At 41.1% G+C, this 25,807-nt stretch overlaps 1 protein-coding gene across 1 annotated transcript in view; it reads right to left on the reverse strand.

Annotated features, from left to right (window-relative positions):
* rnf213a (ring finger protein 213a) overlaps positions 1-25,807 on the reverse strand; it is a 48,692-nt gene that overhangs the window by 1,040 nt on the left and 21,845 nt on the right. Inside the window, exons 25-68 of the mRNA XM_034711067.1 lie at positions 25,133-25,270; positions 24,850-25,014; positions 23,396-24,683; positions 23,110-23,291; positions 22,870-23,013; positions 19,159-22,776; positions 18,922-19,046; positions 16,554-16,667; positions 16,351-16,475; positions 16,141-16,263; positions 15,913-15,986; positions 14,263-14,416; positions 14,050-14,191; positions 13,772-13,963; positions 13,524-13,654; positions 13,282-13,439; positions 12,967-13,173; positions 12,390-12,577; positions 12,174-12,294; positions 11,948-12,048; positions 11,682-11,864; positions 11,381-11,547; positions 11,181-11,283; positions 10,974-11,088; positions 10,612-10,819; positions 9,861-10,057; positions 9,635-9,757; positions 9,428-9,538; positions 7,106-7,348; positions 6,488-6,563; positions 6,369-6,403; positions 6,151-6,251; positions 5,899-6,055; positions 5,614-5,776; positions 5,111-5,205; positions 4,723-4,974; positions 4,094-4,226; positions 3,782-3,865; positions 3,509-3,689; positions 3,071-3,272; positions 2,908-2,985; positions 2,583-2,780; positions 2,250-2,339; positions 1,863-2,041 (exon numbers count right to left, since the gene is read on the reverse strand). Coding sequence (XP_034566958.1) covers positions 1,863-2,041; positions 2,250-2,339; positions 2,583-2,780; positions 2,908-2,985; positions 3,071-3,272; positions 3,509-3,689; positions 3,782-3,865; positions 4,094-4,226; positions 4,723-4,974; positions 5,111-5,205; positions 5,614-5,776; positions 5,899-6,055; positions 6,151-6,251; positions 6,369-6,403; positions 6,488-6,563; positions 7,106-7,348; positions 9,428-9,538; positions 9,635-9,757; positions 9,861-10,057; positions 10,612-10,819; positions 10,974-11,088; positions 11,181-11,283; positions 11,381-11,547; positions 11,682-11,864; positions 11,948-12,048; positions 12,174-12,294; positions 12,390-12,577; positions 12,967-13,173; positions 13,282-13,439; positions 13,524-13,654; positions 13,772-13,963; positions 14,050-14,191; positions 14,263-14,416; positions 15,913-15,986; positions 16,141-16,263; positions 16,351-16,475; positions 16,554-16,667; positions 18,922-19,046; positions 19,159-22,776; positions 22,870-23,013; positions 23,110-23,291; positions 23,396-24,683; positions 24,850-25,014; positions 25,133-25,270 — 10,964 coding nt within the window. The remainder of the gene's footprint in view (positions 1-1,862; positions 2,042-2,249; positions 2,340-2,582; positions 2,781-2,907; positions 2,986-3,070; positions 3,273-3,508; positions 3,690-3,781; positions 3,866-4,093; positions 4,227-4,722; positions 4,975-5,110; positions 5,206-5,613; positions 5,777-5,898; positions 6,056-6,150; positions 6,252-6,368; positions 6,404-6,487; positions 6,564-7,105; positions 7,349-9,427; positions 9,539-9,634; positions 9,758-9,860; positions 10,058-10,611; positions 10,820-10,973; positions 11,089-11,180; positions 11,284-11,380; positions 11,548-11,681; positions 11,865-11,947; positions 12,049-12,173; positions 12,295-12,389; positions 12,578-12,966; positions 13,174-13,281; positions 13,440-13,523; positions 13,655-13,771; positions 13,964-14,049; positions 14,192-14,262; positions 14,417-15,912; positions 15,987-16,140; positions 16,264-16,350; positions 16,476-16,553; positions 16,668-18,921; positions 19,047-19,158; positions 22,777-22,869; positions 23,014-23,109; positions 23,292-23,395; positions 24,684-24,849; positions 25,015-25,132; positions 25,271-25,807) is intronic.

The raw sequence follows: 25,807 nt of genomic DNA on the forward strand, positions 1-25,807 counted from the left end.
TTTTTCTTTACCAATAGAAAATATCCAGCACACTTCATTACTGCAAATAAGATATGAAATTATACATGTGAAGGTAATGAATGTGTCCAAAATGTATCAAATAACATTAGGTCCCCTGAAAGACAACCACCTCACATATGTGAGGAGACAATTTTGTTTGTGTGCACATACCAACTTACCAAAGTTATTTTTAAAGTGGGATTGGAGTTACTTACACTTCGTTTTAATTAAGAGACACAAAAATACAATTCCAGCCCAGCCCTTTCCTGCATCTGCTGCAAGGTTATTATAGTTTTGCATTTTTCATTAGTTTTTAGTTTTATTTCGTTTTGACTTTTTGTTTTCGATTTCAATTTAATTTATAATTTGTTTTTAAAGCAGGTTAGCTAGTTTAGTTTAGTTTTTGAAAATGATTTGTTTTAGTTTAGTTTTTATTAGTTTCAGTATTAGTTTTATTACTTTTTGTAATATGGATTAGTTGTCAGGGGCGAGATTCAAAAAAGTCAGAAAAAGCATTGTGTAATAAAAACTCAAAGCATCATACAATTTTAAAAAATATATTCATCTTGGACAGATGAACAACCATCCACATAAAACAATAAAATGTGTCACTCATACAATATATATTAAATATATTGTATTTAACAAAAAAAATGGTCACAACAACGGTACATAAAACATAGAATACTGAGTTTATATGAGATAGATTGACAAAGACAAAAACTAACAACATTTTCTCTATAATTTCAGTTTATTTTACTTAGCTTTGTAAAATCACAATACAGTTACAGTTAGTTATGTTTTTTTGTAAAGCCTTGTTTTTATTTTATTTCAGTTAACAGAAATGTTTTTTACCTCTCGTTTTTGTTATTTTGTTAGTTTTCGTTAACGATAATAACCTTGATCTGCTGTTTTCATTTCTCTTTAAGATCCTGAATTTTATGTTGTCTTTTTGTTTTCCAACTGCTTTTTGACTTTGTTAGAAAAAAGTAATTAAAATGTATTATCATTATCGTGTCCTGTCTGTATAACTCCTGTTTTTTTTCCAGCTTACTGCTATGAGGTAAAAATCTCAGAAAAGAAAGAAAACAAGAAAAATCAATCCTAGTTTTCACATAATTCATTCACTTTAGATCAAATACCCAAAATCTAAAATCTGAACTCAAAATCAGGACTTTAAAATCTCAAATATAAGACGCACCAGTAAATAAGACACAGTCTGTTTGGGGCGTCTCCTAAAGGAAAAAGAGTTTAAACTGTCATACCGCATTAGGCTTTTATTGCGTTCAGTAAAGTCCTCAACATGCAGTTTCTGTGCAGCTGTCCTTGAAGTATCTTCTTTTTTTGCCACGTGGAGTTTGCAATCATGCTAGTTACCAATGCAGTAGTGTTGATATTTGGAAGGCACTGCCTGTGACTACTTGGAACAGAGTTGCTCACTTGTTTTAAATTAAAGACTCTTTTTAATCAAACCAGCTGTATGCGATGGATTATTTAATAGTACCTCACTTTTCTTTTAAACACATGATCATGAGCTAACAAGGGAGAAAAGATGTTAAAATGTGGCACTGCAGTCATCATCTGCATTGGGTTATGGTGGTGGTCATGTCAGGGCATGTCTATGATGAAGCTCTGGCTAGTATAGAGCTATTTTCTTAGTAAAATACCCTTACACAATAAAATACCTCTCTGCATTTATACCAGTATAATGGTTGAACAGCTGTATAGGTAGCCGCCTACATTAATATGTATAACAAAGTATCAATATTTTTTATGAACTGATTTTCACTGTCTTTACAGAAAGATGCAGGATTAGGAAATTATGGATTATTTGTTATTATTCAATCAAATATTTGTTTTACCTCCAGTCAGGCTTGAAGGTGTCAAGTGCATTTGGCTTCTTAAGGACCAGATATAGGAACTCGTGCATCTCCAGCAGGAAAGTGTCAGCACTATTCTTAGAGAAGAAGCCAGTCAGCAGCCGGTGCTCGTCTTCACCAAGGACTTGTTTGTACTTCTCTGAGACTTCAACGAATGGATCCTAAACAACAAAGAGAATGAACATTATAACTATAATAGAATTAATACAAAAGTTCTGTTAGAAAGAGGTATTTTGGAAGACAACTATTGTGGCAACATTTTTTGATCATATAATACTACTACCGTTATATACTGTATATATTACTAAGACTACACAGACCATTTCCACATCTCTATCTCTAAACTGGTTGAAGTGTACGATACTTTACCCTCTTGAGCCGGAGCATGTGTTCTGATTTCAGCGAGATCAGCAGCTGCCAGAGAGCCACACAATGCTTTAGACAGCACATACTTAGGGCCTGCAGGTGAAACATAAGGAACATATAATGCACATAAAAAAGACCCAAACCAAATACAATCTTGTCCATTTAAATCAATATTCTGTAATTAAACTGAACACAACACCACCAGAAGTAACCTCAAAATGTGTACTCAGGGATGCATTCTGTGAATTGTTTGCATACAAAGTAACAGATGTTTGCTCAGTCGAAGCAGGAGAACATGCAACAAGATAAAATAATCCCAGTCTCAGATAGGCTGACCTTGAATATGTGTGGAGCCATCTGGTTTTCCATCTGCAGCACCTCCTCCAGGTAACAGGACAGCTGCATGAGAGCCATTCCCCCAGTCATAGCGAGGAAGCCTAAGGCCACTTCCAGGGTGGACAAGGCCTCACACACCTCGCTGTAGGAGTGCAGCTCCCCCGCCATGGCAAACAGTGTGAGAGTCTGAAGAGGCTCCTGAAGGGACAAGGACACAGGTGGACTAATGTCATGAGGTGAAATCCAGAGCAGTGCGTTAAATAGACTGCATTTGATAAGTTAATGATAGTAGGTAATCTGTCTCTTGTTATTAATCAAATCTTACCTGCTTGACTTTTTCTTGAACATCCTTCAGGATAATCTCATAGTTGCGGTCATGTCTGTTTACTAGTGTTGGAATGCCCTGCAGAAAAGAGACAACAATATTTGACATCTTCATTTATTTCCAAACAAAACAAGATAGATTTGCTCTTTTTCTATTTGCTCACATTAAGAGTGAGGAGAGGTTTCCCCAGTAAGAAGCGTGAGATGATCTGATGCTGGATTTTGAGCAGGTCATACTCGTGGAGAGTCTCCTGGCCTCTCTCAATGCTGTACTGAGTGTTGGACAGAACCAGTGGCATCAGATCCCTCTCTAGCTCATACCGGATCACATGGAGGTCGGTCAGGTCTGCAGGGCTCACTTTGTAGCTGGGAGACAGATAGACCAGTCAGCCAAGAGACAGCCTTTAATCATGGGAGGAAATCTGGAAACATGTTTTTTTTTTCCATCTCTCTCTAGTTTTGATTTTGTAATTGAATAATGTATCTTTCCATCTTTTTCATAATCCCTCATTAATGTACACTCATGTGCTTTCATAGAAGATGTTTACACACAGTGCTCTTGCAGCCAAACATGAGTAAAAATGTGACAAGAGCTCCCCCACCTGGTCTCCTCTCCGGTGTGTTTATCCACACAGTACACCAGGTCATTGTGCAGGGCAATGAGGTAGCTGACGAGGGCTGTGGAGCACAGACCAGGGCCTTGTCTCCGTGGCAGCAGCACCTTAAAGTCACTATGGACGTCCAGATCTCTCTCGCACAGATCAGCCGGGATCTTAATCTCACCTGGATGACAATATTTCAAGTCAGCTCCTGATGTTGGACGGACCAGTGAGAGTTTAACCAAATGTGTTGTATGTACAAGAAATGATGCTTACCGTTAGTCGCCAAAGACACTCTGAGCTGATTCCAGGTTTTTAGGAAGATTTTGATGTGTTTCTCATACCAGGCTCTCAGGAAAACTTCATAGACGGAGGAAAGGACAATTTAAGCCAAAATGTACACACCACAGATTATGATAGAAAAAAAATATAGTTGTTCAGCTTTTTTTCAACAGTTTTAACACTGTGATGCCTGCATTTTTATGATCATACTGTGAGAAATGATTACAAAATGGTTAGCATTTGTGAAAATGAGTCATAGAGGATGAAGAGTTGAGAACTGCTGGTGTCGACGGTCGGTTTCAGTACCTGCTTTCTGACTGTGGAGGAAGTCAGCAATAGAGCTGAAAGTCAGCTCGGTGACGTTCTGAAACTTCTTGACAAGATCTCTTTGCAGTGTGAGGATGTCAGGAAGGTGCTTCACCAGCTGGACCTCTGCTTCCTAAAACAAAGCAATCATGCGTCAGTTTTAATACCCGTAAGGTTTTTTTGTAATCAATCACATTGAAGTTTAAATAAACATCATTGTTCATTTTTTTCCAGTCACAGAAATTATACAAAAAACATCACTTGCAATGTGGGCTTTATTAACATTCCCAGTCTGTTTTATCATATTTGTATGAGGTGTACTTTAACATATATTTTTGGATGAAAGTTATTTTTCTGTCAATTTTCAATTTTAATTTTCTTGGATTTATGATAACCTATGTATTTATTTTGGACTAACATTTGTAAATTACATTTCAGAAAGCAGCAGCATTTTTATTGTGAACGTATAAGATGAACTCAGAGCTTAGACCCCATCTAGATTGAAGTGGAGAACACAGTTTACAGATCTTTTACTGCAATGATATTTCATGTTTCTCCAAAACCTGCAGTAGAGTAAGAGTCAGATCATTTGTTGCTGTCTGTTAAAGTTGACCAGGATGTTTCTTTACCTTATGCAGAAACCTCCAGAGCACAGGCAGGGTGTCCTTGCCGCCGTTCTGCTCTACAATGTGGGTGAGGCTGAGCAGACATACTTTCTCCCTGCAGCTCCACACGGCAGAACGATGGATCAGGGAATTTTGGGGAAGTGACGCCAAGAAGAGACGAGGATCCCCAAACATGAGCTTCATGATGGGATTGGCAGAGATGCGAGAGTCAGCTCGGATGAATGTGTTCACTTCCTTAAGCTGTCTATCCAAGTGCTGTGGAGGAGAGGATGACAGAACAAATGTTTTTTAAGCAGATTTCTCACAAACAGGCAGAAATATTGACTTAATGCAGATCATATCTTGTTCACTTGGTCCCCTATATAAGAAACACAGTCAAAAGTATTTCTACCTTCAGCTGAGGTGTGATGATGGTGTTGCTCACTTCCATCTCCCATCCATTTCTAGCCTCTTTGGTGGTGAGCAGATTGTTGTTTGGAACAGGCCCTGAGAGTGAAGACAAGCTGAGTTAAATGATAGAATGTAATCACTCCAAAATAAAACCTTTATAACCTCATATCTGGTAATAGAAACTGTGATATCATTACTTATACACCATTTGGAAGGCTAGAGATCGGAAAAAGGAAAATCGTGGTACAAGGAGCTTGCATTTGCTCACAACTTTTATACATCCTGTGTGTAACCAGAAATTATAGATTGAACCCCACAACTCTGACCACTAGAGGGCAGCCCTTCCCCTCTTAAATATTTTCTATTACTTGGAGCAGTTGACAAATTCAGAATAACAAAGTTTGTAGGAAAAAGTACAACTTCATTTTCTATGTAACAAGTACGTTCAAACATTTTAACAGACAAATGGATGTACAGAGGTTTATGTTGTCTCTTGTTCCTTACATGCTTGTTGCAGGAGGCTGTTGATGAGCAGGTGAATGGCGCTGACAGTGTCGTCTGTCCCTTTACCCAGGGATCTGATAAGATGTTCCATGTCTTTTTGTAGGTGAGCAAGTAGAAATTCACCAGGGTCAGGCACTGGAGGTTTGATGATGGCTGAAATGGACTAGAAACATAAAAAAGGGAGATGACTGACTGGACTACTTTCTCTTGAATAAAGAAATCAGGATGTCAACAACCACTACAATGATGCTTTTGTAACTGCACTCATTTTTAAGACCAAGCTACCTGTAGGTTGCTGCAGGTACCAAGTAGCATGGCCATGTGAGTGAGCATGCGAACAATGGTGAAAGGAACCGGAGAGAGGCTCTTTGTGTCCAGCATGTCTGGATTGTCTCTGCGCCTGGGGTCCCCCAGGATGTGGCCTGTTTGAGTGCGGTCAGCCCTATTAGAAAACGACACACGAACACAGATTAAACAAAAAAATCAAACTAATCAACTTTCTACTCTATCACCTGATAAAGCTTTAAGACGACTTACTGTATTCCAACAAATTGAAATCCTGGCACGGGTACGTGATTCACTCCTCCAATCACAGCACCACAGTCCAAACAACGACCTTGTTCCATCGGCTGGCCGCACTACAAAAAAAAAAAAAACATGGGAGGAAAATAAAATTAAGTCAGAATATTAGGTGAATATAGTAAAAACAAAAAAACATTAAAAATGACTGGGTCTGTCTGAAAACACACACATACCTCTCCAATTGTGCAGGGGTGACCAGCTGGACAATCTAATGTAGGAATAAATAAGTTACTTTAAAGGTATAGAATGAAAAACCTTCAACTGACATGTTTTATTTTCATCTGTGACTTACGGTACCACTGCAGTTGTCCCATGGCTTGTCGAGCCACTGCCAACATGTCCTCAGGCATGGTAGGCAAGAAGGCTGCCTGTACGAACAGATAAAATCATACAATTCAAGTCATGAGGTGCACTTCGACCAAGAGTTCCGGGGTCTTTAAGCCCCCAGAACTACTTTTACTGGAACTAAAAGGTTCCTGTGCCCCCATTGTTGTCTGTGTTTCGACCGCGGGCTGAAGTCCTGGGTAGATTGTGCAAATCAGGCCAGTGACGTATGGAGAAAAAAAAAAAAGATATTAAATCATATTTTGAAATCTTAATAAAAAAACTAAACTAGTATGCATTCCCAGGAACTCCCTCTGTGTTGCAACAACTGTGTAAACTCCACAAACACCGTTATGTTCAACCGAAAGTCCCAGGACCTTTGAAAAGTACTACCCCCCAAGCAGGGGCTTTTCAGGGGGGAGATTATCTACCCCGTAACTAAATTTAGACCCTGGTTCCTCCAGTCGAAACACACGTAGTTCAGGGGTAAAGTCCCTAGTTCCGGGCTAAAGTTCCTGCGGTCGAAAAACGTTTATAGGAGGTGGAGTACAGTTCTGGAGGGGTGAGAAGCTGAATATGTACGCACCTGCATGTTTGCAGGTGCCATTGCCAGTTGCTGCAGAGGTGTCAAGATTCCCTGGTTCCCACAGAGCAAGACAACAGCCAGGTGAATACTTAAGTCCACCAAGGCATACTTGGCCCCAGATGTCCCGGGAGGAAGGTCCAGCGTGGTGAGTTGGTTTGTCACCAGAACTTGAGCAAACTTCTTCATCTGTGGACTTGGAATGAATTTTGAGGTCTGGATGTAGGCCAACAGGGCTTCCATTTGCTGTGGAAACAAGGATGTGTTTATTTAGAAATATTGTTATGGACTATGTGTAACAGAGTTGGGAATACTCTCTGTGTTGAATTTCTGCAAAATGTATGTGGTTGTAGTATTTATGGGCCTTTGTTGCCACCTGGTGGTTTGAGCAGCGCAACTGGAGCTTTAGGGCTCCTAGCTGGTCACCTCAGCAAAGGAAACGTCTCCTGAGCTGCAGGTGGGTGTGTGTGTGTGATGCTCCATTCAATGTTTTGATGTTTAATGATTTATAAATGTCCTAGAAACTGTTAGTAATGTGGATTCTACCTATGAACATAAATAGAGCTTATTGTGAGAATTACAGACACTTAAGCTTAGAAATGGTAACTTTAATCACGAGTTTTCACCAGGTAGGCACTGTTTATGTTTTCTTGTTTACATATGATGTTACATTTATATTTGTGTATTGTAAACTCATGTTGTAAGCATAACTGTAGAAAGGCTATATAACAGTCAAGAAAGTTTTCCTCTCTTGTTAAAAAGATTTATGTTTTTGGTATTTCTAATGTGCACAAAACTTAAAAATTCCCTTTATGTTTGGTATGCTGTTAAAATCTATACGATCACATTTGCTCAGTTATGTTACAGATTTCATGATGTACTATTGTAACACTATTGTATAGGAAACGTCTCCTGAGCTGCAGACAAGGCGTAACATTAACACCCGCCAAGCGCCAATGGCAGGTAAAAAATTTGTTTGGCATGTAAAACAAAAACACACACCCGCCAGTGGCCGATGGAAAATGTTGTATTGCATGTGAGGTTTTGTTTTCATACTTTCTACCGACTGTCAGGCTATTTTGACCCTCGCGGCGCGCTATAATTGTGTTGTGATTTGGTACGTGATGGCGTGGCGTCAGCTACTGGAGTTCTATTCATTCCCTTTGCTTGAAGAAGCACGGCGGGAAGAGCGTTTCGAGGAAGATGTGGCGACACATTTTCAGCGTGAAGCCACCACAAACAAAAAGGATAAACAAAGAGGCAGGAGACGATCAAGAAGAGGAACCGGCAGCTAAACGGAGTAATGTCACTATACGACGTTTCAAAGAAAACTGGAAAATTGACGAGGCTGTTACCATTTTAAATGAAATAAGACATGATTGGTACATTTTTGGAGGTCACTAGCCAATGGCAGATGAGGTAAAAAGTTAATTTTACACCCTGGTTGCAGATATGAGCCTCGCAGTTGCACATGCAGCACAATGACTGTTATTTTGATGTTTTCACTAGATTAAATAAGAGCCAGATGAAGAGCTACTTCTGTGTTGTTGTGGTGTCCCTTCCTGCACCATAAACACCAGGGTCACAGAGACACGTCCAGGGTAGTCCAGCAGAAAAACACAACCGGTAACATATGGACTGAGCAGCTGCAGCCTCCAGTAATGGAAAATGAAGCCATTGCAAAATCACTGCAGTTCCTTGATGGTCAACTTGAGGTTGGCTCTAAAAGCCAAGGAATCCTCATTAGGTACCATGTTAAAAATGTCTATTTTTACAGCACAAACAAACATGTTTACAGCCAATATGGTTGGGCTCCATAATGCCTAATGGGTGACATTAATGAGAATATACATGTTGTACACAGTCTCTATGGTGTGCACTTTACAGGCACAGAAAAAGTGAAGCATTTTCCATGTATTTTACAGAGTCTAAAGTATGTTCTCACTCAAGCCACACCAGAATTTTAGAGAAAAAAGTTTTATCTTTGAGGACATTTTCACACATACACTTTCAAATAAGTGTAGACACAAATGACAGGCCATGAGGTCTTATCCCAGCAGTGAACTCTGGGGGTTGAGAAATGAAGCCAACTCCAAAATGCTCAAAGCTGCAATTCCTTGAGTAGCCACTTGAGGTAAGCTCCAAAGAGAGTCAATCCTCATTTAAGTCGATTTGAGAATGCCAACATTGACATTGGCATTGAACATGTTTACAGTGATATAAAGTTTAATCATGTAGCTAACTCCTCTACATTTGACAACCGTACAGAGCTGATGTTTTTTACATCTATACATATAGAGCCTATGGTCATTATGTAATTCCTACCTCAGGCTTGGGAAGGAAGCTAGCATTGGCATCTCTGTAGAGAGTGGTAACTTCTCTGTACAGTGCCAGCAGAAGAAAAACTGTCTTCCACTGCGGTAAGCAACTGCACCCCTATAAAGAGAAGCAAAATAAGCAGCAGGAAAGTTATGTTAACACAGAAACAAAGTCCAGACCTGGTGATGAGTTAATAAGGTGTTGCAACATTACCTCACAGGTCTCCTCCAGTCCATCCACTTTGCCTTCCATGACTACCTTTGCAACAGCATTTCTGATCGTCTTGTAGTCCTCCCCACACACAAGGTACTGGTCTACTGGGGTGGCCTCATCACTCTGAAGAATGACATTTAAACTCAATTATTATGATTTCAAGCACTGAATTTAGAACAGAATTCCTTTCTTTGAACACTAACTGAAACCAAATGGATGGTTGAACCTTTTTGAGAACTTCTTCAGGGAAGAGCCAGCGGATTTCATCCACTTTCAGGAGCTTCAGGACAAACTCTACTCCATGTTGGCTGCAGATCTTACGGATCAAGTAGACACGATACCAGTTGTTTGCACTGCGTCTACACAAGCTCACCACGCTGGTCAGGAAGGCTGTGGTTCCACTTAGACCACTCTCTTGAAGCTCTGGCATGAGTACAAAGAAACAGCAGAATGATATAAATATTTGTAAAAACCAAACATTCACAAATACGTTATTTTGTTTGCAAAGTACACTACCAGTCAAAAGTTTGGACACACCTTCTCATTCAATGGTTTTTATTTATTTTTATTATTTTCCACATTGTGAATTAATACTGAAGACATCTAAACTATGTAATAGTATGGTTTTGCCATAATATGGATTACAACAGTAGTCAAATAGGGCTGTCCATTGTGTACTTACTCTACCTCTGAACAACACAACTGATGGTCTCAAACACATTAAGTGTGCAAAGCTGTCATGAAGGAAAAAGGGGGGTACTTCAAAGAATCTTAAAATATAAAACATGTTCTGCTTTGTTTAACACTTTTTTGTTAATTAAATAATTCCACATGTGTTCTTTCATAGTTTTGCTGCCTTCAGTATTAATCTACAGTGTTTCAAATAATTAAAATAAATAAAAACCCTTGAATGAGAAGGCGTTTCCAAACTTTTGACTGGTAGTGTATGTGAGATTTCTAATGTCCAAATTACACACCTGAGGCTCTCAGTTGTGTCACAATGAGGCATGCGGCCATATCCAGGTCCATGCGTACTCTGGCTACCTGCTGCAGATAATCTACAGTGGCTGCTTCAGCAGAGTGACCCTGTAACTGCAGGTACTCGGTCAGGAAGACACTTTCATCCTGCAGATACACCTGCTGGTCTGCAGTGGACCTAAACTGCAACCGATCAAACATGGAATCCTACAGAAATGAAAAAGCAGAATGTGAATATACTATTATATAATTTATGTTCAAATGCAAATCACTACACTTTCAATGTGTAATAAGGATATATTTGCATCTTTCAAAGGAAAAGGCTGTCTTTCTCATATGTGACATCTGAAGGCATGTGTACCTCAAGGCAGTTGATGTACAATAAATATAGTTCTGTTTTATCTGACTCTTCCAAGATGTTGCTCTGCTCAACGGCCATCAGATGCTGCTGCAGGTACTGTTTGACTTCCTCAAAGCTTTGGAAACAGTGTAATTATTGAGAAATATGAGTTAATATCAGGAGTTTATACAAATGACTTGTTTTGTAATCTGTATCATAGCACCTCACCTGTACTTCAGCAGGAGCTTGAGCACTACAGAACGAACCACTGGATTTTTATCCACAGAGTCATCAAATGGAGAGAGCACCTTCGTCAGGACTTGTCGATTAACTATCCAAAAAAACCACAACAAACAAACAAACTTGGTCACAGCTCACAAAACAAACACAAACACACTCCAGTGACTAGATGCAGCACAATGTCCTACCACCGAGAATGGGCGTAGGTGTCGCCTCCACCATGAGAAATGACAACAAATGGAGAATGACAGCTGGACAAGGGGGAGAGTTGTCCTTGAAGCACACAGTGGAGACCAGGTCAATGAAGAAAGCATTGCACTGCTTTCGGAACTGAGCATGTTTGTTGATTAGAGTCCTACAGAGAACGAAAGAAAAACAATACTTCATTAGTTTTTCCTTCGAATGTGCTAGGTTGCCAAATTCACATAGCAACAAGTGACACAATATAAAATCAATGCTTGTTGTTCTGATCCAAACAGAGAAACTAACATAATGTCTCCTGAGGGAACCATCGGGAAGTCGTCCCGAACTGGCTGCATGCAGAGAGGACAGTACATCTGACCGGGACCCAACCACTGTTTGATGCAGATTAAGCAGTACATGTGTTCACATGGTAGGCAGATTGGATTTTGGGGGTCTCCCATACACACTGGGCACAGCGTGACACCAAACCTGGATACAAAGTTACAAAAGAAGAACAGTCAGAGAGGACACAATGTGAAGCAGGGGAGATGTACAAAAAGCTGTACTCTTACCTGAAGAAGGTGTTGACTGCTTGATCTTTGCAGGTTTTGAGCAAACTTATCACTGCCTCAAACGGCTGCTGGGTTTTGAGGTCGGAATTTTTCTCCAGAACCTTGATGAAAGAGTAGACATTATGTGATTTATTATGATCCTCTATTATAAATACAGGAAAGATTTAGGTTATTCTTGAATGCAGACTTATGGTAAGACATAGAAGTAGAAAGATGCCGAACCAACCTGGCCAAGCCCTCGTGTGTGCTCCAAAACCAGAGGTGTAAGCTTTTTCTCTACCTCTTCAATTCCAAACAACATGTGCTCCACAAACAGAGAGAGGGAAAATATCCGACTCCATCCAGCTCTAAGAACAAAGGAACACCATCCAACTCAATAACGCTAAAGTAGCATCAAAAAACATTGAGAACATTTGAATGTGTTTTCCAAACCATGACTTACTTGACTCTATGGACAATTGTTTTGCTTCGCTCACTGTAGCGTCGCACACTGTCCTCTGAGCAGATCAACTCAATGGGAACTTGGAGTTTTTTGACTTGTCTGAGCCAAGCTTGTCTTTGGATGTCTGTGTTCAAGACTGTAGGCTCCAGGTACTCCACACACGCAAGAGCAGCATACACATCCAGCACCTTGGTAAACAGAAGGAATATGGTCGCAACATAAAAAGGACAATGTAAAATATATCATGCAGTAAAAGTCAAATGAGCACGCTTAATTTGAAAACTTTAAGTAAAAAGACAATTGAAAGAATAACTTCACACCAGGGCTGTCAAAGGATTCATTTTATAATCAAGATTAAACACTGTTTTGACAATTAATCATGAATAATTACATTTTTAATCCAATATTAAAAGTTCCATTATTTTGCATTTATGTTAAAGCAATTTTCACTAGTGACTTCATTTGGGAAACAAGTGAATGCAATGATATGTGATTTTTTGTGCCTTAATTACAGCGTGATTAATGCCTTAACGCTGACAGCCCTACTTAAAACTCTTAAATGAAGTCAGAGGCTCACCAGTTCATCACCAACTGCATTATTGGACATCTGCAAGAGGTGTTGTTTCACCTGGGGCTCTATACAGAGCATCCTTGAGAGGTTCTGCAGCCGGTTTTTGAATTCATGATAAGCAGTGTTGACCCATGGAAGAGATACCACCATGTCTGTGGCACTAAGCTGCAATCGCAACTCATTGACACAACAACCCAAGGCACCACGCAGGATCTAGACAATCAAAAAACATATGCTTATTTGAACAACGTAGCACACACCATCCCACGGATATAGCTTTAACTTACTGCTAATGAATCAAAGCATTAAACTGTTGACTACCTGAAGATCTTCCAGACATGTCACGCTCATTGTCATGATGATGAAATCCTGAAGGTAGCGGTGAAAATACTCCTTTTGCGTCTCTGGGTCTGCTTTTGCAATGTACCGCCCAAGTGGTGTCTTCCAAAAGAAGTTATCAAACTCCAGCTGAGTTTGGCCTAAACCACAGTCACATTCAATGTTAAAGTAAAAAAGATAAAAAACAGAACTGTTATGGAGAGTACCTGATTACATGCCATTACCTTCATGTTGAAGTGCAAGGACCCAGAGCTCCTCCAGGTAGTTCTTGATCCTCCAGCTGAACGGCATGCTGCAGCTCATGATCTGGTCTTGGGCAGTGTTGTTCGGTACGAGGATTGTTCTTGTCCCATTGCTTTGAAGAGAAAATATAACAAAGGGTCAATAAAGGCATATTTAAAATCATATGTGATCTTTCCAGTCAAAGGAATTTGTTATTCCAAAATTAAAGTGTAATATTTTCCCCACTTACTTCTGGTCCAGTGTTAGGTGTGTGATTTCCAGCAGTTTATCATTGCCAAAGATATCCAACCAAAGCCTTTTGACAGATTCACCACAGTTTCCATCAAGCAGAATGTTCAAGTTTTGGTCCCGGTCGATGACTGAAACCAACTGAGCCAACAGGGGCACGACCACAGCTTGAACACGCTTCCATAAGGTGTTCCTATAAAGACCCACAAATATCAACAGAGCTGTTTAAAAAGGAATAAAAGGAAGACATAAAAGCTTTCTTTGTGATGAAGCACCCACCTGAAAGTCCCTCCTTCTTGCAGAGCATCAAGGTTAGAGGCCTCCTTAATGACCCAGTTACTTTTGATGGATGAGAAGGTGTTGCCATCATGAGAACATAGCAATGAGTGGAGATGCCTCTTCGCAATTTGAAGAAATTCACCTAAAAAAATTCAACTATTATTAATAGTTCTGTTGCTGCTGTAAATAATATTTTAAAGTTGTTGTTAGTACCTTTTATATCATCATTGTCACTGAGGAGTGTCAGCAGGATTTCGACTCTCTGAGTGCTTCGGAGGCCGCTGTCCACCTGGTCCCTGAGCATGCCGACTGCACTCTGCACACAGCTCCTCAGCAGCGCTGTGGTATCCACAACACTATCTGGACCCTGCAGAGTGAGGACACAGGAGAAAGACAAGTGTCAAGAGTAACACAGGATGCAATTACATGTTACTGTTGACAAACAACCACAGGGTGCAGAGGTAGGGAAATGAATATACTTTATTTTTCAGCCAAAGGATTTTAACCCTCCTGTTGTCCTCGGGTCAAAATGACCCGCCACTGTGTTAAAAAAAAACCAAAAATCCCCTAAACAATATTTTTTCAACTTGAAATTTTATGACTTTTCCTAGATTGGCCCCAACAGTAGAAAAAGTGAAATGTTGCTTTTATTCACATTTCCATGTAAGCTGTACAGAAAAAGGTACAAAGGTGGTCTTTGGGTCAAAATGACCCGTGAGGCAAATAGAGTAGAAATCAAGGTCACAGAGTTATTTACACACCAAAGAATGTTACAATGTTTTAGTTGTGTCTCAGATCAATCAGTAGCAGAAGTAAACAAGACAGTAGCAGAAGTAAACAAGACAAGACAGGTGGCGTTCTTGCAGACTGCAGAACTCTTTGTCTGTGGATTTCCAGAGGTTATAAAGGTGCTGCAGATGACAGGACCCCGAATTCTCTCTGTGCTGAAGCCATGAGTGTGCGTTATAACGTTGAAGAGGCTCTAGAGCAGATTTTTTTAGATGTCCAGCAAGACAACTCTGATTCAGAAGAGGAAGTGGAGGATGTATCAGAAGATGAAGATGTGGAGGAATACAACCCAGAGCATGATGAATCATCTTCAGAAGAAGAAGAAGAAAACCCTGAAGCTGAAAGTGAGACTTTCCTTTCAAAAAATGGCAAAATAACATGGTCCTCGGCAGCATATGACCAACACGGCAGGCATGCAGAACAAAATGTCATAAAGATGACCCCAGGACCCACAAGGTATGCCGTTTCTCATGCCCATGCCATTGTCTCTACATTCTACCTGTTTATCACAACAGCAATAGAAAAAATAATCCTGGAGATGACAAATCTGGAGGGTTTTCGCAAATATGGAGACAGCTGGAAAAAGATGGATGAGACTGACCTGCAGGCCTACTTAGGACTGCTAATCTTAGCAGGTGTATACAGGTCCCGAGGTGAGGCTGCAGCTAGTCTATGGGATGCAGAGAGTGGAAGGCCAATTTTCCGAGCCACAAAACTCCTTTTTGCACATTTCTATTCTTTTCTTAAACTATAGAAATACAAGTGAAGAGGGAAAACTCAGGTATTCACACATTTTGTGGTGAATGACAAGTTGTTTCTTCAAGCAAGATAAAATTTGGTGTTTAAAATTCAATTAAGCTGCTTATATTGGGGGTTTTAGTGAAGACGGGTCATTTTGACCCGGAGGACTCGGGGTGTATACAGAATATGAGGACAACAGGAGGGTTAAGTAATATTTCTTTTCAAAATCTGTCCAGTATTCAAAGTTGAGGTCTTTAGTTTAATACCAAACATATTATGCAAAATTGTTGTTTCCCACGGTACAAAAGTCTGAAATATTTCCTCTGTACTCACCTTTTCCTCAGACTGCTCATTTCCTTGAGCTGCTTCCTCTTCATCCTCTCTGTACATGTCGTCGACCTCCATGTCTATGGAAAAATATTTTTTCATCAAGTCCCGTAGAAGTTTTTAGAAGAGCAAAGGTTTTAGAAATAATGATCTATATAAAGGTAGTTAAACTGCAGTTGTACACCTTTAGAAGTAGATATTAAGGGTGTGAGAAAATGTGTTTCAATCAGTTACCTTCAGGTGGACTTGTCTTTGTTTCGAACATCTCACTGATTGTCATTTTTTGTAAAGCTTTGATGTCTGAGACAATGTCTTTTGACTGTCTGAGGTCGTCAATGTGTGCTGATGTCCAGGGGCCTGTGAATACCAACACGTCTTACTTTATCTCCTTAACCTCAGACAAACTGATGGCAATATTTTACTCAAAGAAGATAGCTTCCTTACCTCCATGAAAGCCAATGTAGGAACTCCCTCCCTCCATTCTGGGCAATCTGGTGATGAAGTAGACAAACACCCTGCTTCCCATGCTCTCCTGAGTTATCTTGTTGATTTCATTTATGGACGAATACCTAAAAATGTACACCAAAACTCAATATGGCAAAACTATTCAAATAATGAACATCTAAAAGAGGATTTGTTGGACCTACTTTGCAGATGCGATGAGATTGGCACTTTGAGAGACTTCAAAGTCACACTGAATAAGGAGGATCTTGTTGCATGGTCCAGTGTTACTGCTCCTGTTTTCAGCTGTGAGGAAGTTCCTACCAGAAAACGGGAATTTGTTTTGGATTAAGATTATATGTCAGGATAACTGGAGTTATGTGTATTCTTGTGAATAATTCTTCCTGTAACATCCAGAATATCCTTAAAAACATGAACAGTAAACACTTAATACTGTAAGTTCAGTGATAAATGACCTCATGTGTTTCTAGTTGTGTCTAAGTACAAAATACCATTATTAGCCAATAAAAGCTATTCTGTTAGCTTTGTTTCAGACACTTCAATGTTTAAAAGTACCAATTAGTTTAATGTCAAAGAACCTTAAAGACCATATTGATCCTAATAGAAGACAGGGATTTTTTCATAGAGATATATATTAAAATAAGTGTGATCGTCTTATGTTTGGTGTTTAGCAACTGTGATGGCCTCAAGGCTGGCCTTTGTATTTTTCCCCTTTCCTGGCTTTGTCTTGTTTCAGGAAGTTGTGGGTGGAGCCTTTCAGTGAGCTTGACAGCACACCTGAGCAGGCTGGGCTTAGGATGCTACAAAAGCAGACCCGCAGATCACTCTCGCTCTCTTCCCTGGCCTATAGACTGCCTTCACCTTTTGTTTGAGTTTGAGTTGCTGAACTACAAAACAATTACATACTTACACTCAACCCTACATACATACTGACTACCTCACTCATGTATAAAGTAAAATGTTATTCACTTTATTTAATTGAAACACTTCACGTCACATTCTTTGGAGCCAGGTTGTAACAACTTATAACAGTCGTGACTCACTGCTACATCACCTGAAGGATGAAAGATGGCGAGCACAAAAAGACTGTCTTTCAATGTGCATGTACCTGTTTGACAAACAGATGAAAAGTATGCCCATTAACAGACCTGTTATCTATCTGATAGTCTGCAGGTTATTTAAAATGTTATGGTATTTAAATACAAACACCACAAGTGCTTAATTTTAACACCCGACTACATTTCATTTCATATACATTTGAAATTTGAAATCTAAAGGGTTTAAAACATTGTTTTCTTAAAAGGTGTTTAAAAACAACGTCCCTTGTGGAATTTCATGTGCCCCTTTTAAGAAAAACTAAAATTAGTTTTCTTCATAAAAAACAAGAGCTGGTCTTTACAGAAAAGACTATTTCTAAAAGTTTTGAAAATGAGGGGCTGTCTGTTATTCTGGGTCATCTTATATCCGGGCCAAGACTGTAAAATCAAGTAAAAATAATAACCATCTCTTAAAGCTGGGGTTGGTAGTCTAGGAAAACTAGCATGAATTTGAATGTAGCATGTCTTCAGGACTCCGTCTAACCCCTCCCCCCCTTCCCCTCGGAGCACCTCCAAGGCAACGCCCCCGCTGACCATATGATCGTGACTGATTCAAAACCGGTCCTCACCAAAACATTATCATAGTAAAAGTTAAAAACACAAACAAAGATGGCTAGTTAGTACTCACAACAGTCATGCTAGCATTATCCAGTTGTACTGGTGACACGATATCAGGAGAAAAGTTATAATACATATAATAGTGTAACAGCTCTACTGTTTGTTAAACGTGTTCAGTGTAGATGTTCTTAATTCCCACAGTGTTGACAGTTAGTGAAGGCAGCATCAAAGAGAGGATGTGTGAGGGAGTGTGCGAGGTGAGCCGGAGAGAGGAGAGACAAGAGGAGAAGTTTTTCATTCATTCAAACATTGATTGTTGCTTTGTTAGTTGGCGTGATCACGGCCGACAGTGACCGGTTAGTACAGCTCAAAGTGTTCACGAATCAGCTCATCATCACTACAGCGTCCAGACCGGTCTGGACGGGCGCTACGATACATATACATTTTCTGTAGGACTTACTAAATGTCATTAATTATTTTGCTTGTCAGAGCCCCCGTGGTGAGAGCTTTTTAGACTCTGATCCGGACTACAGTCCTGAGCAAAGCACCTCATCCGGTCAGAAGGGACAGGCCCGAGGTTGAGCGAGAGGGGCAGTTAGTAGAGTCAGGGGAAGCAGAGGCAGGAGAAGGGGAGTGCACGCTGGGGAATTGTACACGCAGGAGGCGGGCAGAACGGCAGGACGGTATTTGATTGGTTTAAAATTTTGGGACCCAAAAACAGTGATTGGTTGGTGTTTTCCCAGGTTTACTCCGGCTGTAGATAGCAGCTTTTCTTCGCTCTTTTTTAGGAACATATTATGTATTGATTGCCATCAGGACATAAAGATCATTTTAACCAGTATAACAAAAAGTGTATCTAAATCTGACTACCAACCCCAGCTTTAATGTATCAACAAACCTGATCTTCTTCAGGAAGGACTGCTCTGTGTCAAACTGCTGGAGCGAAAGGAGCTCAACATGGTGCAACATTTGCTCCAGTGGTTTCAAGTCAGATGCCGTCAGAAGTCTGGAAAATGTTGTCACCTAGGGTTTAAATGACATCTATTATAGAGACTTTCTAAGGGATCAAAAGTGAAGGATATACCGTATATAAAGATATATTTAAACTGATATTGTTTAGCAGCTTTAAAGTTACCTCTGTAAAGGAGGACTGGCAGTGGACTTCCTGAGTTGTGTGAGCAAGAATGAAGTCAGCCAAACAGTTGTTTCCCTGCTCTTCAAAGTAGACCCTGGACAGGTTTTCACTCTCCACTTTGGGAAGGCCTGTGCAGTCCAGTCTTACAACTGAGTCCGGTGTGGCACATTTGAGCAGGATGAGTTTGGCTTCATCCAGAACTCTCCTCTCAGGATCTGAGATATCTGTAATGTCCCTCTGCTTCTCGTTTACTTGAAGCACCACAGATGCACACGTGTCAGAGTGGTAGCCAATGAAGACATCTTGCGCTTTGTATTTGTATGTTTGAGCTGCTGCAATGTGTTGACTGCCAACAGACACAAAGAGTTGGACCCATTTCTCCAATTCCTTCACCAGTCTTTTCTGCTCGCTTTTGAGGACAGTTTGGATGTCCAGGTAGTGTTTCTCCAGCCTGTTTATGAGAGGTATTGGGAACTGTTTGTAGACCACCTCTCTTTCCTCTATGACGATCAGCCTGAAGTCTTTGTGCACCCTGCATTTCACACGGTGGGTTCCCAGTCCAAGGTCAACATACTTCTGTCCTCCCAAGCAGACATAGTACTGGTTGAGGGCATCGTACAGACTTTCATAGAGGTTCTGCAAGTTAAGAAGCACAACCGTTTTACCTGTTTCCATGCAGATCTTTACTCTGTTGATGTTTCTGCAGATTTGGGTATACTCTTGGTCTTTTGGGAAGCTTGATCCAAAGATAATCTCTGGCTGACCACTTTCTGAGAAGAAGGTTTGCTGTAGGATCTGGAGGGCTGCATAGTTCTTTGTTAGCACCAGCAGGTACCGGCAGTCTTCCTCTTGTCCAACTGCTAGGATGTTTTCCCTCACAAACTCAATAGCACTGATGTTCTCCAGATTGGGTGCAATCTTCAATCTCTTGGTAAAGACGGTGACTGCATCCACATCATCCCTGCCGCTGAAGTTTCTCAGGACTGCCTTCATTGTTTCCTCTGCAGTGGGTTTCCGATGAGATATCTTTGCCAATGCGAAAATCATCTTGATCAAGCTGTAGTAGTCTCGCAGGCCAAAGAATCCTTTGCCTTGTTTTGTTTGTTTGTGACAGATGTTCAAGTACGATCTTGCAAATGGCTGGAAGAAATCCCTGACCTTCTCTAAAACCATTGCATCCGATCTGCAGATGCCTTTAGCACTCTCGATGAGCTCTTTTTCATCAGGGTCACCACGGGAGACAAAAATGCCTCGGTTCATCTTTGCAGGGTCTAAGGCCCAGTTGGAGATTCCAATGAAACCAACCTTTTTGTGTGGTAGGGGCTCATCATCTATGCATCCTTCTTCCAGCAGGGGATGGAGGGTTTTCAGTGGCATCTTTGGAGAGTCCTCAGCCAGCCCAATCTCATCAAGGACCACAACTGATATGTACTCATCCAAATTCTTTCCTTCCTGGAATCGTCCGCATTGCTTAAAAGTATTAATGATGCCCTCTGGTGTTGAGTGTGGGCTGCACTGGAAGGATACCAGATGGATCTGTTTAAACATCTTGTAGAGGTCAGAGTGAGCAGCTTGGCCCTGCATCGCATCTCCCACCAGAGTCTTTGACAGGGATTTTGAGCTTCCTGGTTTTCCCACCAAAAAGAGAGGGATTCTCAGCTCAATGCAGAGAACCATCATGAAGACATTCTCTTTGAGAGCACTATTTCTCGCGATAGTGTCCCCCATTGGCACACCACTCAAAAGTACATCCTGCATGAGTGAGATCTCTTGCATTAGCTTTGCATGGCTGTAGGCTGATGGAAGGCTTTTGCTGACCTTCTCTCTGTATTTATCCTTTTTTTCCAGGCAGGCATGGTAGCACACTCCAACGGCCATAATTAGAGACCAGAGTACAGGGTCTCTGTCCCCAAGCTGTCTTTGATTCCTATCACTGTTCTCAGCAATTTGAAGTCTCTCAAATTTTTCGAGTTCTGCAAACAACATGAGGTGGTTGTCATAGAACCAAACGAAAGACTGCATGCAGCGCTCTACATCTCTCAGGCTGACAAAGCTGCATTCATCCTTTCTTGTGCGCATGTACTTCTGTGACGCTGAAAGGACATCAGTGATGCACTTGAGGTGAGTTTGACTGATTGATTTTTTTTCAATCACTCTTTGCACAATCTGCTGGATGTATATTTTCTCTGTGTGATCATTTAACTGTCCAAAGTCCCAGACCAGAGGTATCATGCTTGGTGGTAACGCTTGAACTCTATAGACCAACTGGCGGAGAGGGATAGACCCAAGCTTTTCGTCTGTCTCTTCAGCTCGAACTCTGTACCCGAGACCAGCCGATTCCAACCTCTTAATCATTTCATCTGTGTGTTTGCGGTAAGGGTTGCATGCTGCAATAATTTGCAACCCACAGTCCTGTGTCAAGCTTTCCCCCTTCACTGTCTTGTCACAGAGGACCTCCTTTATACTGCTGATGGCCTCAGTAGTGTTGGCTTCATCAAAGAAGAGAACAGAGTCAAATCCATAGTCTTGCTTGTTCACAGAAGAAATGTTTTCAGCTTCTCTGACTTTGGTGTAGATCATCTCTGAGGTTGTTCCTCCATGAACCTTGACTAGCTTCATGTTCTCTGTGGCCACTCCACTCCTTTGCAACTCACAAAGGAATTTGATGAGCCTTGTCTTACCACACCCTGTTTCTCCCATGATGATGACAGGAATACCACATCTGAATCGCATATGGATCGCCAGCATCTTCAGGATGTTATCGGTTGTTAGCTCGTATGTTTCGTCAGGATCAAGAGGCCACTGGATACCAAGAACATTGCAGATGCGCTCTATTTTCTCTCCTCGTGGAAGGCTATCAAAGTCCATGTTGAATGGGACCCTCTGCAGCTTTAGGCCTTCATACAGTGCTTTTGTCATGACGTTCTTTTTTATCACTCTGCCAGAGGTGGGTTCAATTGCATCAACATAGTTCTGATCATTTGGCTGAAGATGGAAACCAATGAAGGTCATGGACACATGGTCATCATTGAAGAAGATGTACGGGTGTGGCTCTGTTTCCCATCTCTTTCTGATCAGAAAAGGGGCCAAGTCTTCATCTCGGACACCATTCAGGTCCATCTGCAGCCTGCCTGGGCTCTGGTCAGAGATACTAAGTGATGGAGTGGCAAAGTCCTTTGCCATCAGAATCATGAAGTCCACCACAAAGGTTTTAAATCCAGCTAATGTGTCTCCAGTGAAAGTGGCATCACAAAACACAGATGTCTCACAGTCTTGCAGCTGAAGGTTGAGGAACCAGGCAAAATTTCTCAATTCGGCCCAGGATGGGTCCATGATTCCACAGTACATGAGGAGCATCTGGAGACACTCCACGTGTGATCCTTCAACACCTTGATATGTGAACACATCAAGATCACTGTGGTTATGAAACCGTGAGAGATACTGGTATGGCCGCTGAAAGGCTGCACTGCGGAATTCATTGTCATCCATCAGTGGATCGTCCATGGTTGCAAGGGTGGGATCTTCTGACTTGTTCATCTCGAGCATTAGGACCTCTTTGGGTGCTCGGCAAAAAATATTTGGAAACACATCTGTGAATGTGCTTTTCAAAGTTTGAGCCTGTGAGGTAAGCAGACATGAATATTCAACAACAAAATAATCAGACTCTGATGATACATGACTGAAAATAGACAAACTTGTAAAAGCTCTTACGTGCTGTGAAGCATTCCTTGTGTGCTCTAATATCTCTATGAGATACAGCTGCTTGTCACTGCACTTCCACATTTTTCCCTCAGAGTCCATCAAATAGCGCAGAACCAGCAGTTTGAAAAGAAACTCATTGAGACCTTTCTGCACCTTTTTAACAACAGAAGAGAGAGTCAATTAACACCTTATTATATGAACATGACTGTAAAACACCAGGCCAAGCATCAACTTGAGACTCATTATTACCGATGATGTGATGTCGAAATGGAACACCATGAGTTCCTTCCTCTCTGAGGTGTTCATAAGCGATTGAAGGATAACGTTCTCATCCACGTATGGTTCAATCAAGCGAATGCATTTCAACATTGTCGACTTCTTTGTTGAGAGTTTCAGCTTTTCATACAGCCTCTTGATGTAGAGAGACTTACCTGCAATTAAAAATAGTTAATATGTCAGGAAAGGATAATCTAAAGAGTACAATATTCACTATTAATGATTTAAACAATTGAAAACAGCTGATTAATGTACACACCAACACCAGCCCTTTGTGATGAGACGACGCCAACACACAGTCGGTCTCTGAAAGCAGCTGCAGAACTGCATTGATCTGCTGGAACAACAAAGTGATTGTGCAGGTAGCTCTGGATCCTTGCCAATGGTTCCTGGGGAACCATGTGCAACCTATACTGGCTGAAGGCAGAGGGGAGGTAGGCATGTTCTCTTTCTGAGCTGCAGATGACAACAAGCCTGTAGTCTCTCTGGCTCTTCATTTTCATACGTTGGAAAAAGTGCTCAACTTTGGAGCTCACATCATAAGAGAGGAGATCTCCATACAGTAGAGTGTATATCTTCTGTCCCCTGTAGCCTGAGCTGAGACAGCGTCTGAGAAATAGCTCCACCTGTTCGTACGGTGTTGAGGAGCTGCAAAGGAGGACCTCGTCGTAGGATGGAAGTGCCTCAGCTCCACTGCTCATGTAAATGGAGATGCAAGATGTCAAGACATCATCCTGTGGACAGACAATGAGGTTTGGGTTTCCTGTTGCAAGGCCTTTGGGAAGCTGCCTCATTATGAGATTTGCAGGATTAAAATCGGAAATGTCCTCTTCTCTGTCATCTTCTTCCCGTTCATCTTTTTTGTTAGCCAACAATTCCAACAGTCTTCCAAGACTTTGTGTATCGAGAATTTGTGGGAGAAAGTTTTTCATGTCTTTCATGTAAGCATTCCAAATGAGATCAAACTTTTGGGAACCACCTGCTTGTTCTACAAGACTTGGCAAAGTGTCAAACTGGCTGCTGAAATCTGGATCTCCCAGCTCAGTTTGTGGCACCACAATAAAAGTCTGAAACTCAATGTCCTCATTTTGTTCTTCTGGTTTGGTGAGGATTTCATACTGGAGTGAATGCCAGATCTGCCTTAAGTCTGAGGCTGTGCAATTTGGCTTGACAAAGGAGAGCATCATGAGAACCGGGTCCTCAACACTGGTCACGTTTTGTTGACTGAGCTTGCTGCAGAGGTATACTATTTGTTCAGCTGTGTAGTAGTTCAGATAGTAATGCTTAGATCTCTGTCTGTCCACAAAGTCCCTCCAGTACTCCAAACATTTCTCCATTTTCCTGCAAAATTCAGGAAGCTGTTCCTCTACGCTGCCCTCTACAATGACAACACTGACAACACTGCCGAGGTGGAAGTCCATCATAATACTGGGTTGCTTGTTGCTTATAGAGCAGCTGATCTGTGCTTCCCAGTGTCTGAACAGAGGATTCCCAGCAGTGTAGAGGGCAATGAATGCCTCAGCAAGTCTTTGGACACTTGCGAAAACCTGAAAAAATAAAATACAGTCTGTTTTTATATGTGCACTTTAATTATGGGGTTAACAAGTTTCCTCGGGCAGAATGAGGCAAAAATAAGAAATTAAATTCAAGACAATTTATAAGAGAATTAAAATGAATGTTGTTCATCATGGAAAAAGATGAATTACTATATACCTCTGCAAAATGATCAACTTCATTCTGGCCTTGATCCCCTTTTCCAGACATGAGCATGAGTTTGTTCTGCAGCTCTCGCAGGTCCTCCAGAGAGTAGCAGCGCATCTGCTGACCCTCATCATGCTCCTCTGGAATCTGCAGCTTCAGGGCCGTGTCAAGACTCAGCTGGATTGAAGAGCAGAAAAACACTCATGCATAATCTGTGCGAACCGTTATTTCTGATGGACAATATTTCTGCTGCAAAGACATAGGGTAAATTGTTGTCACTGGTCTTCTCAATTACCTTTTTTACATCTTGTGCACTGATCTGGTAGATTCCCTTGTTGTTGATGGTTGATGCCAGAGATAAAGACGACAGCTCCACTGATCCATGACTGTCCTTCACTGTCTTTAGCCATTCCAAATGCCGTGCACTGTCCTGCTATGAAAGAAGATGACAAGTTGAAAATGTCATGTGTAAGGTTCTGGGGAACCCTTTGCTGTTTTTCTTTTGTTTATTTGTTGAGATCTACACTAAACTACAACAGTTCAGGGTCTTTCTCAAGGGGACTTCAGCAGCCCCCAGGAAGTCAACAGGCACCTCTCAAGATACCAGCCCATTTTCTAAACATGGTCCATACTGGGATGTCAACAGGCAAACCCTCCAGTTCCCAACCCAAGTCCCTACAGACTGAGCTACTACTAGCCCCAGAATGCAATTTTCACCAACAGGATTAACAGAGATTAAAATCTCTGATGTGTAAAGATCTGATTTTCACACAATCAGAGAGAGTTAAAGTTTAAATTTAAGCAGCCCATGGAGTAGAGTGTCTCCAGCTGGGCTGTTAACTGTAATATGAATCAAAGTATCAGTCAAAGTGGACTGCAGCAGAGGAGGTGGTACCACCATCAGGTTTGGCTTCACACAGTAGCAGAGGTGGGTAGTAACGAGTTACATTTACTCCGTTACATGTACTTG

Source organism: Notolabrus celidotus, chromosome 20, assembly GCF_009762535.1.
Source record: "Notolabrus celidotus isolate fNotCel1 chromosome 20, fNotCel1.pri, whole genome shotgun sequence".
In the NCBI taxonomy this organism is placed as follows: domain Eukaryota; kingdom Metazoa; phylum Chordata; class Actinopteri; order Labriformes; family Labridae; genus Notolabrus; species Notolabrus celidotus.